The following is a 19415-nucleotide window of genomic DNA, read 5'->3' on the forward strand; positions in this document are numbered from 1 at the left end:
TTCGAAAACATTGATGTATATTTGATATGGTGAACCTACATCCTTCCTCAAAATTTTATGGGATCCATCTCCTTTTTATATATTGTTCAACAGAGAGGATTTCCATTTTGCAAAGTATAGGTGTGCTTGAATAAATGTAGATGACTAGAACTGGTGATGACTATACCGGAAAAATAAAATATGCACTCAGACAATAACACGGAATAACTAAAACCACAATGGCAGCCCGTGCATTCCGGTGGCTGAATCCGTATCAAGAACAATAGAAATAAATATTTTTAATACGTATAGTGCGTAAAAAGTTTGCAATAGACATACTTAAGAACGCCGAATATTTCTAAATAACGGGTTTGCATCACTTGTACATCAATCACCGCAACTTCATGTATCTATAGGTAAACAAAATAGGGCTCAGTTCATCAAAATCTATGAGGTTGCAAAGTGTCAAGATAAAAAATCTAAAAGAAAAAATTGTTCCGGTTCAAAAAAATATTTTATTTTCCGATGTGAAAAAATATTTTTTTTTTTCGGTAGTAAAATCTTTTTGAAGAATTCTCCAGCCAAGATTCCCTCTAATTTATTCGATTGTTAGATTATTGAATAGCTCTACTATGGTTAGCTTTGTTTTGTTAATGTGATATGTGATATGCTAATAATTGTTTGTCTTCCTCGTTCATTAAAAAGTGAGGTTGAAGTGAGCAATTCCTAGTGTCAATTTTTGGTATAACACGTCATCCGGTTTCAAGTTCAAGTGGCTATAGGCTTAGAGTTTGGATGACTCTCAGATATATTCCAAGAAATGTGGTGGATTAATTGGTTAAAATCCCTTGGAATATCCGGATTATTCCAAAAATACTTCAATATTTTTTAACGGGACGGCTGCATCTTGATAATGCGAAAGCAGTAAGAGCGCATTTGGAGATAACAATAAAAAATAAAATCTAAAAAAATAATATTTATACCTTGGCTAATAATATATATACAAATATCACCAAGATACAATGCAATTATTGTCTAAAATAATATAGATCATCAACATTTTTGCATAATTGTCAGGTGAGCACATGCATGATTGCTCCATAATTTTCCTGCCAAGATAAAATGATCATAGCTTGGGATTAAAAATGCTAGCTACGACGGTACGGAAATTTTCAATCCAAGATGTAGCTGCAAGTAATTTGACACTCATAACAACGGAGACTAAAGTTCGTCTCTGAAAAAAAAAAGATCTAGGGGGGCACTTCGGTTGTCCAATTCAGGCGAACTTAAGTAATTCTATGATTGAATGGAAATGAGACTCGTGTATAAAAAACATGCCACCCCGTTTTATGTAAAAGAATGATTTTATCTTATCTAATTACATTTTTATTTTTTCAGAAAATATTTTCAGGGTTCGTTTGCCGCAGATTATTTTCGCGCAAATTTTTAAGGTCACTTTATGCAAAATTTCATTATTTTAGCCACTTATTCATCATTAGTAATTACATTCATAGATTTGTTGGCATCTAATAGAACTATTTTTAATTCAGTTCATGAACCTCGCCAGCTTACAAATCGAGCACACTTTTTTTTTAACAGGGAATGGATAGCAATGTTTATTAATATTTGCATACACTCGTATAAAACTAACAAAGAAACCCACAAAGCATTTGTCGTGGGATAACGGGGTGTGTGTGTCCATCCCCCAAAATCTCGCTCCGCTCGAGCCTTTACCACAGTGGATGAAACCTGGCGTATTGTTTTTTTAATAAGTTTCCAATAACAAATATTTTTTAATGCTTCGTTATCTAATAATAGTTTTCATCTCATGATCTCGTATACTCATCTAATTTTTTTCTCTAATTGTTCAAGATCGAACGGGACAAACGGATCTCGGCTACGTTTCTTTTTATAATTATCGCTTATATTTTATTTTTTTATGTTATTTCAAAAAGAAATTAATAATTATTAATATTACTAAATCTTTACATATTCTCAAAAAATATATTTCCGGGAATTACAGGACCCCATGCCGATAGAAGCTATGGAATCATTTAGAAAGAAAATTGATCGAAAATTTCATGGTATCCCACTAACAAACCGACCTGAATTAGGTGTTTATGGCTTACTTGAGTTATCACATCAACTAAAAGGAAGAAAGGCCCCATTAATCTACAAGGTCCTCACAACCAAAGAAGCTTCACCCACCATATTATTATGGCGAATAAAAATTCACCAAGCTACTCAAGATATCTTAACTGAAGAATTAGCTCTGCTGCTGTCTGGACTACACCAGATTATTCCCTGGTACGATGTTCTCTTAGGACTACGCATCCCTACACAAACACAACATGCCCGCGACTTTCATGGATATTTAATACATCATGATTGCTTCACTAGAGCTGAAAAATCCATTCTATCTGCCTGGTTTGAATTGACATACCCCCTTCACCCATTAACTCAAACTAACATATTACCCGTTAATGACGATCAACTTGCTCACATACTCAAATCCCCTCAGAAGAAAAAATCAATTTCTTAATCAAAGACATTAATGACGAACAATTAACTAACTGCAATTTTCTTTCCATATCAACCAAGATTATTCTTCACAAAAATGAAATCGATGCTGACCCTCGCCTCAGTTATCAATTTCACTTATTTCCAGAAGACTGGCAAAGATATTGGCGAAAGCAAAAGGATTTGAAATACCAATATCCCGGTAAACTAGAAGAACTTCACCGTGTACATTTAGGACATCGTTCACATCTTGGCTCAATCGCAAGCAACCTCACTATCCGAACCAACATTTAAAACACTGTCTACTTTGCCTCAACACTGACAACATAACTCCCGATTTCCAACATATTTACCAAGACTGGCCTATCACTCGTCAACTTTGGACGCAATATTCCACTGGAACTACACGCTAGCAGCTATTATTGGTCACCATCACCACCCTGATCACGTATATCTCAAAATCGACCGTTTCTTCCAACTTATCACAAAACTATGGTTCCGACGACGATATAGCAAGTCCACACTTCGTCCTGTGACTGAAGAACAGCTTACTTTATTAACTCGGTCTAGCAATTAACATTTAAACATTAGCAAATTTGCGCATTATATACAACATCGCTAAACATTCATCATTTTAAATGAATTCCGATTCTTATGAATCAGGTTTTCTATGTAGTTTTTAAATCTCTATAAGTATTCTACCTTGGTGGGTTGTGCGGGTAACGTCACAGATAGCAATTGCTTAATAATAAAAGAAAAAAAAAATATTACATGTTATTGTCACAGGTTTGACTACATTCACGCTAAATAGCGATGGTCATAACTGCGACATTGCGACACGGATGTCGCAATATTTAAATTTTATGGGGGTTTGTCGTTTAACTTTTTTTTTACAACCAAATTTTTATTTAACCAATTGACGTTTGATATTGGTAGTATCATCTTGTATATATATTGATCGTATAATCTAAAGGGGATGAAGGAAGTATCAATCTCACTGGATTTAGAACATCGACAGCAAGATGAAATTAGTAGTATTGAATCAATCTATGGAGATATCTTTACCAATATTACTCCAAGTGGATTAGTATGGAATAAGAAACCTTCACCTCATTTCCAAATATTATTAACATCCAATGAGAATCCAGATAGACCAGAAGTTTCTATTACTTTAGATATTGAATTTACTCCAACTTATCCTTTATCATCTCCTTTGATTAAATTAATTAATCCAAGTTCAAATTTATTAAAAGTTAATTTATCACAATTAAATTCTAAAATTAAACAATTGATTAAAGAATATCCAGAAGAAGAAGTTTGTTTTACAATCATATCAGAATTGAAATTCATGTTGGATGAAATCCAATCAACTACTGAAAAAGTGCTATCTTTAGAAGAAGAACGTGAACTTCGATTAAAGAATGAAAGAGAAGCATTGGAACAAGAAGAAAAACGCAAGAAACAAGAACAAGAATTAGAAAGAGCCAAAATGAATCAAGAATTAAATGAACAGATCCAAAAGATTCAAGGCGAGTTTTTAGATGAAGAAGAAGATGGGAACCTGCTTTCAGATGAAGACAGAGAACATAATATTGAAATTACTCGTATTGATGACTTGATTCCAGATCAAATAGATGATTATTTCGTATTTGAAAATCCAATTGAAGCAATTGTACCCAATACTAGATTTACAATAAAGTTCAAAGCAGTACTGGGATTCATTAGTTATAAAAGAAGAGGAATATTGACATCAGTTGGGAATCAATATATTGTTAAACCATACCTTGGAAAAGAAATGGCAGCGAAATTTAAAGCAAGAGGAATTGAAGTATCTTATTTACTCACAGCCATTAATTTAAATAATAGACATTGGCAAACAGATAATGGGAAACGAGAGATTCAAGACTTAGAACGAGAATTACAATTAATAATGAGCATAAATGATTCAAATATCTTAAAACTAGTAGGATTCCAAATTGATAAATCAACTGATTGTTGGAAAATAAGATTATTAACTGAGTTTTCATTAGCAGCTGATTCATTATATGAAATTCTCCCAACTGCTGAATTCATTAATTGGGCATTGGCTAGAACTTGGTTAATTCAATTATTACCAGCTCTTGAATACTTACATAATGCTGGATTTGTGCATAAATTATTATGTCCCCTTACAGTCATGGTATTTTCTCATGATGTTAATGCAAATGCTCTGGAACTGAGTATCAATTCTATCAATTCGAATGTTAATCCATTTCCCAAAAAGATATTGAAATTATGTCATCCTTCATATGGATATAGAATATTACAAATGCTTAATATGTATCCTAATAGTGATATAAGTGCTCCACTTGAACCTCATTTTATGCCTGAAGCATGGATAGCTCCAGAATTGAAATCTCCACATTATAACTCACATCATCAAAAAACAGATATTTGGGACTTGGGAGTATTGTTCCTTAGGGTGATGTTAGGATATGATATTCTTAAAACTACATATCCTACCCCCGATTCATTTCTAACCAAATTCTCAGCTAATGAATTCACAGGAGTAGAAGAATATGCCAATTTAGTCTATGACCTATTATCGAAGATGTTACAACCCAAAATTTCCAAACGACCAACTCCACTCGAACTAAATGCCGTGAAATTCCTCCGTGATGGCCCAGTAATCATGAAACTCCAATCTACATCAAGTGCATCCCAGAAAATCAAAGGATCAGAAATCGTATCCCTGGAATCCCAACCAAATCAACCACCCACCACCACCTCCAAGGGCAGTCCTGCTATCAAACATGTTCATATTAAGGACAATAGTCAATTACGTATCGACAGAGCATCTTCATCCTCACCAACACCACTACCACCCGATCGTCGACACACATTCTCACCCACCATGTCAAACCTCTCCCGTCGTCGTCTTTCAAACCAAAACCAATACCTTGGCGAAAACCTGGGGTCGATCTTCTCGTCTCATCTGAGGAGAAATATGGGTCGATATGAACGTGATTTCGAAGAGGTTGGAAAATTGGGAAAAGGGGGTTTTGGAGAAGTTGTAAAAGCCCGAAGCAGGATGGAGGGGACTTTTTATGCTATTAAGAAAATTAAACATCGGGCTGATAAATTGGATTCATTATTGAGTGAGGTGTTGTCATTGGCGAGATTGAATCATCAGTATATTGTGAGATATTATGGGACTTGGGTGGAGGAGATTGAGGATACTATGACAAGTGCGTCTGCTGTGGATTCTGAAGAGGAAGAGAGTAGTGGAGATGAAAGTGGGGATGGAGAGGAAGGGTTTTCGGATAGTTTTGAGACGAAGTTGGGTAGATCGTCTTCGTTTTTGCCAAGTATGGATAATTCATTCCAGGTTGATTATATTTCCAATTCATTTGATCCTAGAATTGAATTTGATGATGAGGATGAAAGTGATGAAGATGGTGATGATCCGTTTGTGTTTGCAAATTCAACTGATGCAGAATCAAATGCGGAAACAACAGATGATGATTATACGTCTTCGACAGCTCTGACTGTATCCAAACGCATGCCAACACAACGTGGTTCTGGAATTATTAAACGAGACCTGCCAAAATCAATACTTTATATCCAGATGGAATTTTGTGAAAATAAAACATTATTAAATCTTATTGAACAAGGACTTCCGGGAAATCCTAATGAATATTGGAGGTTATTCAGACAATTATTGGAAGCTGTTTCATATATCCATCGAGAAGGATTTATTCATCGAGATCTAAAGCCCATCAATATTTTCATTGATAGGGTTAATAATGTAAAAGTTGGAGATTTTGGTTTAGCCAAAAATTCCCAATTTTCATCAGTTGTATCCACCAATAATCAAGTTGCAACCACTCCATCAGTTGCATCACCAACGAAAGATTTATCCACGCTTGTAGGAACATTTTTCTATACTGCCAATGAAGTTGCCACTGGTTCATATGATGAAAAAGTCGATATGTATTCCTTAGGTATAATTTTCTTTGAGATGTGTTATCCATTATCAACCGGAATGGAACGAGTAAGGATATTGAATGATCTCCGATTAAAAACCATTGAATTCCCGCTGAATTTCTCCAAAAACCCAAAATTCAAAACCGAAAAGAAAATCATTAAATTATTATTAGATCATGATCCCAAAGTCCGTCCAGGGGCCAATCAATTATTACAAACGGGTTGGCTACCCGTTGAACATCAGGATCAGGTTATTAAAGAAGCATTGAAATCTTTGGCGGATCCAGCATCTCCATGGCAACAACAAGTGAGGGAAACTTTGTTTAATCAGCCATATCTGTTAGCAAAAGATCTTATGTTTGATTCACTGACGACCAAATCTCAAGCTAATCGGATTGAATCAACTAGTGATTATTTATTGTTTTCGAAATTGATCCAAGAATTATTTAGAATATTTCAGAATCATGGTGCAGTTGAGAATTTTAATACTAATATCATCCTACCCAAAGTCCCATCCCAATCACGAGAATTAGTTTATGAAATCTTAGATAGGAGTGGGTCGGTGCTTACACTCCCATATGATCTTGTATTACCAACTGCGAGATTCTTGAGTCATACACAAGTCACAATCCCCAAGATATTCAGACATGATTTCGTATATAGACCAAATGTCCGTGGAACGGGTATACCTGATCGCTACAGTGCTGTGAATTTTGATATTGTGGGACATAGCAAATCGGAAAGATTAGCGCAAGATGCAGAATGTTTGAAAGTTGTTGATGAAATCATGCAATTGTTTCCATGTTTCCATTCGAAGAATCTGACGGCGATTATTGTGATTAATCATTATGATATTTTGGATGCGGTGATTTCATTTGCATTTGGGAATATTGGGATTGATGAGAAGAAAAAGAGTGATATTTTTGGGGTGTTGTCACAATTAGGGATAGATAAAAGTACCGAAGAGATTAAACGGTATTTAAGAGAGGATTTTAAGGTTCCACATACTGTTATTACTGATTTGATTGATAGTTTTAATTTCACTTGTGAATTAGAAAAAGCCAGACAAAAATTACAAAAATTAATGATTGATTCTCCATATTTGGTAAAAGTAGAACGAGCATTTATTCATCTTCGGGATATGTTTTCAATATTATCGAAATTAGATATCAAGACTCTGATATTATTCAATCCATTAAGTAATTATAATAGTAAATACTATTCCCATGGGATATTATTCCTGGCAGTATTCAAAGTTGACAAATCAAGACGATTTACAAGAATAGCAACTGGAGGGAGATATGATGGTCTAATTGCCTCATTCTCAAACAAAGACCTCATCATGACTTCCAACAAATCAACCACTCCACATGCTGTCGGATTTTCATTAACGACGACATTAATGATGATCTTGATGAAGACACTCATGACCCGGAAACAACAAAAACAACAACAACATCCTGGTTCATCCAATTTATTAAAATGGCATGGAAGTAGAATGGACGTGTTGGTCACCTCGACTCAAGAATCATATATTACCCAAGGAGGATATGAAATATTACGGATGTTATGGTCACATAATATAAAATCAGATATGTTCTATGGCCGTTCCCAAGATGAAATTTCCCATCAGGCATATATTGATGGAGTTACACTCGTGGTGATTATCAAACAATCTCCTTCAACAACTCAGGCAGGGAGAAGTCGGAAAAAATCACAATTCAAACCTATTAAAGTTCGAAATATGATATCTGGTCGAGAATCAGATGTTGATTATGAAGAATTGGTGACATATATCCAGAATGAACTTGAAGAACATCATGGTGGTGATTTAGATATCGATAGTAGTAGCAAGACCGAAGATTTGAATATTGATACCCATACTGCTACAGCAGGTACTTCTGCCCCATTGGAGGATTTATCACCAATATTCTCGATGGATATTTCGCAAAAAGTGATTGTCGTGCCCAATGATGCTCCAAGAGGTCGGAAAGCGGTGAATAAGAGTCAGAAATGGGAAGTGGAGAATGATGCCCAGATTGCTAGTTCACAATGTTTGAAATCAATAGCAGGGGCGCCGGTTATAAGTATAGATGCGAGAGATGAGATCTTGGATATGATAAGTATAACTTCTATTCATCAACAGGATGAATGGGTGAGAAAAGTGGTTTATTCGACAAATAATTTCCCCAAGAGTTTTGCGATGAATATTTTGAATACGTTGGTTAAAGAACATGCAAAGGGGAATAGTTGGGTTATTTTGGTAGCTGCAAAGACCCAACATACAACAATTGTAGATTTGAGAAGATAAGTGGTGCATATATATATTAATTATCATGCAAATATTGTTATAAATAATAATTGATGATTTTCTATATAAAAAAAAACCTAACGAATCTCTCTCTAGTTTGTAACTTTCAATTTCCAATCCCAATATTCTTGTAATCTCATAACGGAATATTCAGCATAATCGAAATCAATAGTTGACAATTCACTTTGAATAACCGCCCAAATCCCCCAATAAAATCCTGGCATTCCATAATACATTCTAATTTCTTCTATTAATTGTTTAACTTGTTCTTCACTAGCATTCATATCATTAAGATATGCCTTAACCCAATTTACAATTGTTGGGTTTGTCATACTAGGATCCGGGATCCGGGATCTATCACATTCAAACCCTTGCCATTCCGCAAGGTGGTTCGCGATATCGAATGCACGTGGAGCAGGAAGCATATATTCATAATCAATGAATTTGATGGGGTTTTCAGAAATGGGAGGTAGGTTCGGGCTGGGGCCAGTTATTCCTGGAAGTGGGTGTTGGGATTCGTCGGGGATGATTACGTTACCTGAAAGTAAATCACAATGAGATGCTACTATTGGAGATTCGACCTTATCTTCAAGATAATGTTTAACCCATTGGATTTCGTCTTTGATTACTTGGCGGAAATTATCAGGGGTGACTGCGATATTCGGGAGATGGGTTTGGAAAGATTGAATTATGTTTGGATTTGTAGTTGGGATGATATCTGTCCAAGTATCTAATAATTCCCAAACATTTGAGATATATTTCTTCTTTCTGCTATTGTTACTCTTTTTAGTTGTACTACTATTTGATCTGGTAAATTTCAATGATCTAATCTTCGAAACTGCAGAATCAATCAATTCAAATTTCAATCGACAATGTAAATTCCCCAATTGTTGTGCAATTAAAGGATATATATTTTGTTGAGTTAATTCTTGTGGTTGTAATGATCTTCCATCAAGATATCCATAAATCATCCCATTTTTAAATCTAGCATAAACAGGGGGAGCCAAATCGATTGAATTCAACATAAGATGAGAAACAAATTCTCGATTTCTATCAATAATCAAATTTGTTCCATGTCCATATACTCTAATCAATACTCTTGAATTGAAATATTTACAAGATAATAACATATTGGTAATTCCTCCGGTTAACTGACTAATTGAAATCTCGTCCTTGTTTGACCAATTTGGAAATACTTGAATTAAAAGTTCCTTTAATTCTTGGAATCCATTGGTTAAATTCTCGGATAAATTAACTGTATGTTTTGGAAGATATAAGGCATTTGATGAATGTGATTCCAGTGGAATAGGAGACGGGCTGGGTGAAGGAGAAGGACTAGCTGATCTGACTGTTGAATTTATATCTCCACTATGAGCCGCACTTATTGACGAAGCCGTCGACGGTGATGATAGGTGGTTGTTATTACTGGAATCAAGTTTAGCAGAATAGGAATCTGGTTCAACATCTGATGCTGATGGGTTATTAAGACTATAAAGAAGATTCTTGTTTTTGAAATGAGATAGGTTTGGAGTTAAATCATTTTCATCTCGTTCTATATTGATGGTGGTGGTATTGATATTGTCTGAAATTATTGGTATGCAATGAAGTTCATGATTATTTATAAAACAATAAGCGGCTAAAGAAGAAGTGAAAGAACCAGAAGTAGTTGAATTATTGGATATTGTTGAGTAATCTCCTTCCATATAAGTGGAATGGACAAATGTCATATTGAAAGTAATAGCGGTAGTAGTAGCACTGCAGTGGGGAGATGTCGTGGGAGGGATACTCAAAGGAGGGGGAGAATGCGCAGTAAATTATAAACAAATGAATGGATTAGTTCTATTGGTTGTAAGCTATACTATCATATAAGAATAGTGTCTTTTTCTCTGTATATATAATATGTATATACTACGTAGAGATAGAGAGTAATAGAAGATACGTGTTGTTTGAAAAAAGGGGTACCCTCTGTACTCAAATCTGATAAAAAAAAAAAATTGTGTTTGTTCAAATTTCTTTTAATTAAAATTTTTTTTTTAAGACTCGTCTGATTCTTATTTATTATTATTATTTTTCACGTGCGAATAAATAAACATTAATTAATTATGCCGCATATGATGCGGCTATTGTAAGTAATATCCTAATGGTTTTAACTTCTCTGTCAAAGCTTCTTTCTATAAATACATCAAAATGCAATGGCTAGATATCTCAAAATATTAGTTGAATAGAATATTACAAAAGAACTTACCAATTGTGTTAGCTTTATGTTTTAGTACCATATTTGACTACTTTGATTTTTTGGATGTTTTTGCACCCAATTTGAATAAAATTCTAGGGTATGTTGTGATTCATACAGTCAACTAAAATGAAACTAATTATTGTAGATTATCAAGTCATTGTATTCTAATATTCTTGAATACCGCTAATATCAATTTAAAAGGAACAATAATATTGATAGTAATTATACTGAACCTGTCAATTACAATTAAATCTGTCAAGATTGAGTTCCAAAAAAAAAATAAACTTTGATTTCTTTTTTTTCTTGGAACTTTCGCTTTCATCAGATTTGCGCTTCTATTTATGTCAAACCCATCAACCCTTCAACAAGAGATACAACTTACTTACAGACAATACCTACTAATTGCTTGTGTTAAGGAAGACACACTATGAGCACTAAACATAGTATCTGGCCCAAAAAACAACCAATCAAAAAGCTCACAAACCGGACAACTTCATCATCACCTATAAATGACACCCATCCAATTCGAATAGCATTTCTAGGAGGGGCCAAAACAGGGAAAACAACACTTGTCACAAACATTGCTACTAATAGAATCCCAGATACATATTATCCCACCACTAGAGTGACTCCCATCTTATTCACCTATCAACCTTCAGACATCTCCACCAAAATCCTCCTCGGACTGAAGAAATATAATTCCGAGCCCATCTCATTTCCAACCATGCTATCAATTCCAAAGAATCCATATTATAGGGCCGACAAGCACAGCGGGAAGGTATCTCCCATAGCGGTCGAAATTATCGATACACCAGCATATAATCCCCATTCTACCGTTCCATTCTTAGAACAATCGATTCATGTTGATCTTGGACCCGAATATCTCCATAATCTAGCCACTCATTTCCCGAGAAAACCAGTACTGACATGTCCATTACTTGTAGCTAGTGGTGCTAGTGAGATGAATGGGGATGTGGATGGATATATTCTATTTTATGATGCTGTGCCGACATATTGTCCTCCGAAATATGGCGAGGATATCATAGCGCCAGGTGATGATGATACGGGATTGGATAGCCGGCATTCGTTTAGTTTGTTAAAGCCGATATTGGAGGGGTTGGAGGATGCATGGAAGTCATATTTGGAATATAAAGCAGGGTGGATAAAGGGGAAAGAAAAAGATGTGTATGATTTTAAAGTCGCATTAAAGAGTATATGGAAACAAGAGAATGAGAATTTTAATGAGAAGGATGTGACAATAGGGCCACCTCCTATTTGGATCGTATGTACCAAGGTGGACCATCCTCTTGCTTCGCCTAAATTGGTGGAGATGGGTCAGAAATTGAGTAGGGAATGGAATTGTGGATTTTTGGCATTGGATTTGAATGAATCCGATGTTCCTTTAGCTTTGATAATTAGGCATATTATAGAAAGAAGGTATAGATAGATATAGACATAGTATATATATTAATGAAATGAACGCGCTTTTTAATGAAACTCCACTTCTACAATGCAAGAACCTAGGCCTTTTCATGAAGCCTTACGCTAAAAAATCTTAGCAGAAGTTATGATGAAGGGAACTGAATCTCAATAGGACTATATGTACCTTCCCCTTTTCCTCTGAAAGTAATTTTGCAAATGTGAATGGAATGTGTCCATGGTCTGGGGAGGTGTGATTTCCATATTGTCACGTGATCCCATACTTAAAAAAATTTCAAGTGCAAACTTGAATCAAAGTAACAACAACAACAACAGATCAACCACACTAATCAAAGACGCGTATATAACCAAAGCAATAATGTATGGAGACACTGCTAATAAGCTTATACTAGATGCCAAAAGATCAGCCAACTTATCAGAAATCCCATTATATCAATCCAATTTAATCAATCTTATAATCAAAGAAACCAACGAATTAAATAAAGATGCTCAATATTTGGCAGAACTTCATCAACTAAAACAAGAAGAAAATTCAGAAGAATTAACTGAAGAAGATGAGAAGATTAGTCAATGTCAAGAATTCGTAACTCATTTATCTATGAGGCGGAATAAAAGATGTTTATTGGCATATGAGAAATTAAGAGCTGATAAATTGGTTGAATTTACTTGGTTGAATATTGATCCTATATCTGAATCAGATGAGAGTAATGCAACGACGGGCACCGCTGCAGGAACTAGCACTAGTGGTGGCGGTAATAGTAAGACACAGAATATACCGTATTCTGACAGTATTTATAATAACTATACTACAAAAGTGGCATTGGATAATCTAAGTCATGCAGAACAAGATTTCCTTAAGAATTATCAAGATTTATTAGTGGATTATAAATCAAACTTTCCTGATATCGATCTTTCCGGAGATTTAGAACCTCCAACGAATATATTCATCGATGTTAGGGTGCTTAAGGATGGTGGAGAGGTTCAGACTGAGTATGGGTGTTTTAATTTGATTAAAGATTCTCAGTTCTATGTGAGGAAGTCTGATGTTGAACGATTGATCCAACAAGGCTATTTAGAAGAGATATAATGTGTGTAGTATTATAGTGTATATATATTTATGTATTGGGTCTAATTATACTTCTTCAAATAGGGCATCATCATTGTCGTCATCTTCATCTCTTGATTTTAGTTTATCAATTACATTACTATCATCTTCGGGTGTGTTTAATTTATCAATGACATTATTATCATCATCACTTGTTCCTATCTCTGGTTGTTGTACTGATAATTCTTGTGTTTGTAATTCTTCTGGAATACCCATCTCTATATCCTCATGCGGCACAACACGTTCTTCCTCCTTCTGTTGAAGTTCTATGTTATCATCAAGTGGATGTTCATGAGGAGGCATACCCTTCTCCAACAACTTATCTAATTCTTTAACTTCTTCATTCAATCGTTTATAACCAAGTTGAGTATTCTTTTGATCAACACTTATGGGTAAAATCATCACACCATCGGCATTCTTGTCATATACTCCAATATTATCATCCATTATCTTCACTTCCTTACGTAAATCAATGGCGATCTTACTTAGTGTCTCATATATGGTTTCTACTTGTTCTGGGAATTGAGTTTTAACTGATGTCGGTGAAGTATGATAGGTTTCAAATACCAGGGAAAGATTGTCCAAAAGTGAGACAATATTGCTGTCGATGGCATAGAGTGCATCTAGACGTGATTGAATGAAGTTATCTGCTTTATCTTCGAGTGACATGTTTTCTTGATTTGTTTCTATAATTGTTGCCTGTCCTTCCTCCTGTTCATAAACAAATGCCTTAAGGTCCCGCAATCTTGTTGCCCCCATTTTTTTTTTCACTGACCATCCACAACTTCTCCCCAAGCCAAGAAAGACCACGATTCAGAACTCAATCACAATGCCAATTGATCTCGGTCTAAGCAGAGTCACCCAACTCCTCAAACACCTCTCCAACCCTCACCACTCCACCTACAAATCCATTCATGTATCAGGTACGAATGGCAAAGGATCAGTCCTCGCGTATCTTTCATCCATCCTAACCTCATCCATGATTCAAACCGGGAAATTCACTTCACCACACATGATATCATATAATGATTGCATACTGATCAATAATCGGACCTATCCTATGTCCAAATTTCAAAAAGTGATGAATGAAGTTATGGGAATAGATAAAGAATTAGGATTAAGATGTACTGAATTTGAAATCTTGACGGTGGCTGCGTATAAGATATTTGAGATTGAGAAGGTTGATATTGCGTTGATTGAAGTTGGTGTGGGTGGGAGATTGGATGCTACTAATGTGTTAATGCCGTATGATGGTAGTAGTAGTGGTGGGGTGATTGCGTGTGGTATAACTAAGATTGGAATGGATCATGAACTGTTATTAGGATCGACATTGAGTCAGATTGCAAGAGAGAAAGCTGGGATTATGAAGACAGGCATTCCTTGTTTTGTTGATGGACTGAATGAACAAGAAGTATTGAATACTATACGGACAGTTGGGAACGAAGTTGGAAGTAATGTAACCATTATCAACCCCACGGCACAAGCAAAAGAATTAATCCAATATAGTCCCCTCAAGGGATCATACCAACTTCACAACCTTTCACTCGCCTTACTGATCCTAAACTCGATCCAACAATCCAAGCATCTCCCCACTATCATCTCCAAAGAAAACATAATCCACGGCATCCGGGAAACAAAATGGCCAGGAAGATTGCAAACGGTCCATCATCCAACATTGGCAGATATACTCATAGACGGAGCCCATAATGAAAGTGCCGCCATTGAACTCAAGAAATTCTTGAATGAGACATATCCCGACAACAAAAATATCATATTCGTAATTGCGATAACCAAAGGTAAATCAGTCGAGAAATTGCTTAAACAAATTGCTTCTAGACAGGATACGGTCATAACCACTTCTTTCTCCCAGCCCGATAATATGCCCTGGATCAAACTGGAACTGACGAAGAAAGTTGCGGATGTGGCTCGTGGGATATGTGAGGATGTTGTTGAAGTTGAAGATGGTGTTGTAGAGGCGTTGGAATATGTGCAGAAGGAGTATAGAAATAAAAGAGGTGATTCGAGGCCGGTGGTTGTTTGTGGGAGTCTATATCTCTGTGCTGATGTGTTAAGGGCATTCCTGGAGAAACATGATTAGTTAGTTGGATAAATATTTATAATATTGAAACCTTCAATAGTAATTTTCTTTCATACTGGCAGAAATTTACAAACATTAGTCTAAAATTATTAGTAAAATATAATAGTAGACTATTCTACGTACTTCTATTTACATTACCAACTATTTAAAGTGGTAGTTGAAGTTCCGAATCAAACTCGAACGTTATAGGCATCATCACTGGTTGTCACGTGACCATTTCAAAGAGACGCGTAATCATTTTTTAATTTTATTTCTGGATGGTCATTTTTCATCAGATAACCAACCCCTACTTCTTCAACAAACACAACATGGTACTATCCGAATTCGAAAGACAAAGACAGGAGAATATCCAACGTAACAAACAACTTCTCCAACAACTCAGTCTTGACGCCATCTCTTCCTCCATTGCTCGTGAAGCAAGTCCATCCACCACCAAGACCAAAAAGACAACCAAACCCGCGTCATCTAAAAAGCGTAAAACCGAAACTAGAGTCAAAAAAGAAAGCAGTGCTGAGCCAACTCGTAGATCGAGAAGATTGGCGGGTATAAAGACCGAATCGGAGAATCCGGAGGAATATGCCAGGATTAGAGATGAGGAAGAGGCTAAAGAACGGAAGAAGAGGGAGATTGAACGATTGAAGAGAACGAAATTGTTTGGGGAATTTAAATTGATGGATTTGGTAACTGATAAAAAGCTGGGTGAATTAGTGAATGAAGAAAAAGTAATTGGTTCCGTAAGTTCCAATGGGGTGAAAAAGGAAGTAGAAGATGAAGACATGGACAATGCTAAACGAACCCTTGAATTGATTCAATCATTAGGTGATAAATTCTCAGCTGGGGATTTTTATGAAGTTATTAGAAATAGTGAAAAACTGGCCAACGTTTCGCTTGAATCCAAACGTAAAGAATTCGACTCGTTACATATCTATGAAAAGCATGATCCATTAGATATCAAAATCTCCCATTCCAGAATCACAGCGATCCATATGCATCCATCCCAAGATAATAGACTCATCCTCGCCGGTGATACTATGGGAAATGTAGGTCTCTGGGCCGTCGACTCCACCACAAATGAGGAAGAGCCCGAACCAGCTATCACAATCTTACATCCTCATGGAAGAAACATATCCAAGATCATAACCCCAACCTATGCCCCTCTGAAAATATACACAGCTTCATATGATGGAAGTGTCCGTTCTTTGGATTTACATAAATTGGAATCTACTGAATTGGCCTATTTGAATGATCCATATGAATCCTCATCGAATTATTTCTTGGGTGTATCCGATATAAACCAATGTATGGAAGGGAATCCGAATGTGATATATATGACTACACTTGAAGGACACTTTTATCAATATGATACCAGGGAGCCATTTGTTGGAATTAAGAGGAAAGATTTATTGCGTCTTCATGATAAGAAAATTGGTGGGTTTACTATCAATCCCACTATGTCCACTCAGATCGCTACTGCTTCTTTGGATCGTAGTTTGAGGATTTGGGATCTTAGAAATATTGGAAAGTCGAGTTGGTCGGAGTATGAACATCAGAAATCTCCACATATGTATGGAAGCTATTCTTCGAGACTTTCGGTTTCTTGTGTGGATTGGAATAGGGAGAATAGATTGGTGTGTAATGGATATGATGACAATATTTGTTTGTTTGACTATAGTGGTGGGGAAGATACTGGATTATCTGTGATTACTGAATGGGGATCAGATTATGTCCCACATCAATCAAGAAAGAGAAAGGCAGCAGGAGGAGAAGAACAAGATCTTATTCCTGATAATTTGAAACCATTTAATAAAATCAGACATAATTGTCAAACAGGACGTTGGGTTTCGATTTTGAAATCAAAATGGCAACAAGATCCCCAAGATGGTATGCAGAAGTTTGTGATTGCAAACATGAACCGTGGTTTGGACATCTATGATCAACAAGGAAACATATTGGCTCATTTGAATGAAAAAGTGGGTGCTGTCCCTGCGGTTGCAACTATGCATCCAACTCAAAATTGGGTTGTTGGAGGTAGTGCAAGTGGTAAAGTCTACTTCTTTAAATAGTTAGAGTTTGTATAAATATGTTTAACTAAAATACAATAATGCATTAATAAATCCACCTAATAAAAAAAACATAACTAAGAATAAAAAACTATACCTTTATTTCTGTGTTTTGTTTAAGCAGATGGAGTCATAACTTGCCAGACTCTGATGACGTTATCAGTGTAACCAGCGAATAAGTTTTGACCATCAGCAGACCAAGCTAAAGAGATAGCTTCTGGGTCCTTAGCGTTAGCACCAATGGCGAATTCTGGTTTTAATTCATCTAATAAAGATCTTTCTTGTAATTTGAAGATCTTAATACCAGAAGTAGTAGCAGCAGCTAACCAGTATCTGTTTGGAGAGAAAGCTAAAGCATGGACTTCAGCCTTGGCATCTAAGGTGTAAAGGGTCTTGTTTGAGTTTAAGTCCCATAAGATGATAACACCATCCTTACCAGCGGAAGCACATAATGATCCATCTGGGGATAAGGTGATACATGAAATGTAACCGGTGTGACCGATGAAATCAGCGTTGACGGAGTAGTCAGTTAAGTCCCAGGACTAAAGAAGATAAAATGTTAGTAAAAAAAGATAATTTCAATATCATTCGATTGACTCTTGTCTCTTCTCTTTCTTTCATATCAGAGATCTTGGTGATAAATATAATGTCTCATTGAAAGCTGGCGAGCCTCCTCTGAAGTAGCAAATATATATAAAAATCATCACCTGAAAAAAGGAGAAGCCAATATCAATTTGGTTGGAAGTAAAATAAAACATACCTTAACAGTCTTATCCCAAGAAGCGGAGATAACGGTGGAGGAGTTGTCAGATGGGGAGATTCTGACAGCAGAAACCCAATCATTGTGACCGGTTAAAGTGGCCATACATTCACCAATGGTGTTCCAGACCTTAACAGTCTTATCACGAGAAGAAGAAACAATTTGTCTCAAGTTCTTAGCAATAGAAACGGATAAAACATCACCAGTGTGACCAACGAATCTTTGAGTGGTCTTACCGGTTTCTAAATCCCATAATCTTAAAGTCTTATCCCAAGAAGCAGATAAAGCGTAAGCACCATCAGCAGAGATGGTAACATCTTGGACAATGTGGGAGTGACCCTTGAAAGATCTCTTTGGGACACCATATTGGTTGTCTTCACCACCAGTTAATTTCCAGGTGATTAAAGTTTTATCTCTAGAACCAGATAATAATAAATCTGGGTGAGCTGGGGTGGTGGCAAGGGAAGTAACCCAACCGTTGTGACCTTCTAAGGTACCTCTTAAAACTAAAACTTCTTGATCAGCCATTGTGTTTGTGAATTGAAATGTGTTCTTGGTAGAAAAGGGAAGAGAAAGACTTTTGAAAGGGTTTTTCAAAATTGGATGAAAGTGAAAAATTTTTATAGTTGGTAGAGCCAAAGCCAAAAAAAAAAAAGATTTCAAACTTGTTCACGTGATCACATCGTAGGAGAAGACATCAACGTGTAGATTTTCTGTACTGACATTTACACGCTCATCGTGCTCGGAAATACTCATCAAAAAGTGACTGCTTTTTAGCCGAGTTATATGCAGGTGAGTGGTCATGTGATCTGTATCATGTGATTAGATCTATTTTTAGTCTCGTGACGTAATGTGTTCCCAAATTCACCAGCCACTGTACAGTCTGAAATTGCAACGCAATATCAATTACAACCACATTCTCTGTCTCCCATTCATAAGA

At 35.9% G+C, this 19415-nt stretch overlaps 9 protein-coding genes across 9 annotated transcripts; 6 read left to right on the forward strand and 3 right to left on the reverse strand. All coding sequences in view use genetic code 12, as the record gives it.

The window, feature by feature from the left end:
* Positions 1–2023: 2023 nt before the first annotated feature.
* Positions 2024–2521, forward strand: J8A68_001452 (uncharacterized protein; the record flags this gene model as incomplete). The annotated part of the gene is made up of 1 exon (XM_049405106.1): positions 2024–2521. One exon carries the CDS (start codon positions 2024–2026, stop codon positions 2519–2521), a length of 498 nt encoding a protein of 165 aa, XP_049265219.1.
* Positions 2522–3475: 954 nt separating this feature from the next.
* Positions 3476–8776, forward strand: GCN2 (serine/threonine-protein kinase; the record flags this gene model as incomplete). The annotated part of the gene is made up of 1 exon (XM_049405107.1): positions 3476–8776. The coding sequence occupies one exon, from the start codon at positions 3476–3478 to the stop codon at positions 8774–8776; it is 5301 nt and encodes a 1766-aa protein (XP_049265220.1).
* A 92-nt stretch (positions 8777–8868) lies between these two features.
* J8A68_001454 (uncharacterized protein) lies at positions 8869–10503 on the reverse strand (the record flags this gene model as incomplete). Its single annotated transcript, XM_049405108.1, has 1 exon — positions 8869–10503. The coding sequence occupies one exon, from the start codon at positions 10501–10503 to the stop codon at positions 8869–8871; it is 1635 nt and encodes a 544-aa protein (XP_049265221.1).
* Positions 10504–11439: 936 nt separating this feature from the next.
* On the forward strand, positions 11440–12459 carry J8A68_001455 (uncharacterized protein; the record flags this gene model as incomplete). The annotated part of the gene is made up of 1 exon (XM_049405109.1): positions 11440–12459. The coding sequence occupies one exon, from the start codon at positions 11440–11442 to the stop codon at positions 12457–12459; it is 1020 nt and encodes a 339-aa protein (XP_049265222.1).
* A 351-nt stretch (positions 12460–12810) lies between these two features.
* PSF1 (DNA replication protein) lies at positions 12811–13539 on the forward strand (the record flags this gene model as incomplete). Its single annotated transcript, XM_049405110.1, has 1 exon — positions 12811–13539. One exon carries the CDS (start codon positions 12811–12813, stop codon positions 13537–13539), a length of 729 nt encoding a protein of 242 aa, XP_049265223.1.
* A 45-nt stretch (positions 13540–13584) lies between these two features.
* Positions 13585–14226, reverse strand: MED11 (Med11p; the record flags this gene model as incomplete). Its single annotated transcript, XM_049405112.1, has 1 exon — positions 13585–14226. The coding sequence occupies one exon, from the start codon at positions 14224–14226 to the stop codon at positions 13585–13587; it is 642 nt and encodes a 213-aa protein (XP_049265224.1).
* A 310-nt stretch (positions 14227–14536) lies between these two features.
* Positions 14537–15655, forward strand: J8A68_001458 (dihydrofolate synthase; the record flags this gene model as incomplete). Its single annotated transcript, XM_049405113.1, has 1 exon — positions 14537–15655. The coding sequence occupies one exon, from the start codon at positions 14537–14539 to the stop codon at positions 15653–15655; it is 1119 nt and encodes a 372-aa protein (XP_049265225.1).
* A 308-nt stretch (positions 15656–15963) lies between these two features.
* On the forward strand, positions 15964–17718 carry J8A68_001459 (uncharacterized protein; the record flags this gene model as incomplete). The annotated part of the gene is made up of 1 exon (XM_049405114.1): positions 15964–17718. The coding sequence occupies one exon, from the start codon at positions 15964–15966 to the stop codon at positions 17716–17718; it is 1755 nt and encodes a 584-aa protein (XP_049265226.1).
* Positions 17719–17831: 113 nt separating this feature from the next.
* Positions 17832–19003, reverse strand: ASC1 (40S ribosomal protein RACK1; the record flags this gene model as incomplete). The annotated part of the gene is made up of 2 exons (XM_049405115.1): positions 17832–18257; positions 18476–19003. The coding sequence occupies 2 exons, from the start codon at positions 19001–19003 to the stop codon at positions 17832–17834; spliced, it is 954 nt and encodes a 317-aa protein (XP_049265227.1).
* Positions 19004–19415: the final 412 nt, after the last annotated feature.

This window comes from Hemisphaericaspora subhashii (genome assembly GCF_019202705.1).
Source record: "Hemisphaericaspora subhashii strain CBS 10753 chromosome Unknown scaffold82, whole genome shotgun sequence".
NCBI classification, from domain to species: domain Eukaryota; kingdom Fungi; phylum Ascomycota; class Pichiomycetes; order Serinales; family Debaryomycetaceae; genus Hemisphaericaspora; species Hemisphaericaspora subhashii.